The sequence below is a fragment of the Penaeus monodon genome, chromosome 25 (assembly GCF_015228065.2).
Source record: "Penaeus monodon isolate SGIC_2016 chromosome 25, NSTDA_Pmon_1, whole genome shotgun sequence".
In the NCBI taxonomy this organism is placed as follows: Eukaryota; Metazoa; Arthropoda; class Malacostraca; order Decapoda; family Penaeidae; genus Penaeus; species Penaeus monodon.
Genome location: NC_051410.1, coordinates 21,088,517 through 21,089,090, shown reverse-complemented (window position 1 = coordinate 21,089,090; position 574 = coordinate 21,088,517). Strand labels below are relative to the sequence as shown.

At 39.4% G+C, this 574-nt stretch overlaps 1 protein-coding gene across 1 annotated transcript in view; it reads right to left on the bottom strand.

Moving 5' to 3' along the window:
- The window catches only part of LOC119589348 (organic cation transporter protein-like), a gene marked incomplete in the record, with an annotated part of 79,660 nt that overhangs the window by 34,199 nt on the left and 44,887 nt on the right, over positions 1-574 (bottom strand). The window contains 1 exon segment of the mRNA XM_037937968.1: positions 332-486. Coding sequence (XP_037793896.1) covers positions 332-486 — 155 coding nt within the window.

Genomic DNA, 574 nt, shown 5'->3' with positions numbered 1-574 from the left:
CTTTATTCCATATCTTTCATCTTATACTTACTAAGCTTTAATCTCCATAAAGAATAGATAGAAACAAGTTTATGAGGTTTTGCTTAACATGAACGAAAAACAGCAAAATGAACACGAGAAAGCGGCTGGAGTCAGAGGCATCTAAGAAACCATGAGAAAGAAAAAAATAATAATAAGGAAATAAAAATCGAAGAAAACAGAAACAAAGGATGGAGAGATGACTTGCCTCAGACTATCTAAAGTCGACGCAACGAAAAAAATGCACTGCAGGGAAAGGCTCAAGACCATTAAAAGGAACACGGCTGTGAAAAAGACGTCTTCGCAGACTCACCCAGTATGTAGCCAGCATGGATGGACGTCGGCTGCATCATGCCCATGACAAAGCGGAAAAACAGCATGATGTTGATACTCGGCAGCCATGGAAGGATGTTCGACATGATAGTGAAAATCACACTTCCTACAGCTAGCATTGTTTTGCGACCGAATCTGAAATGAGATTATGTAATAGATGTTTGTACACGCATACGTACATGAGTATCAGTGAACATCTTGTGTGCCTTTGCTTTGTAGTTTA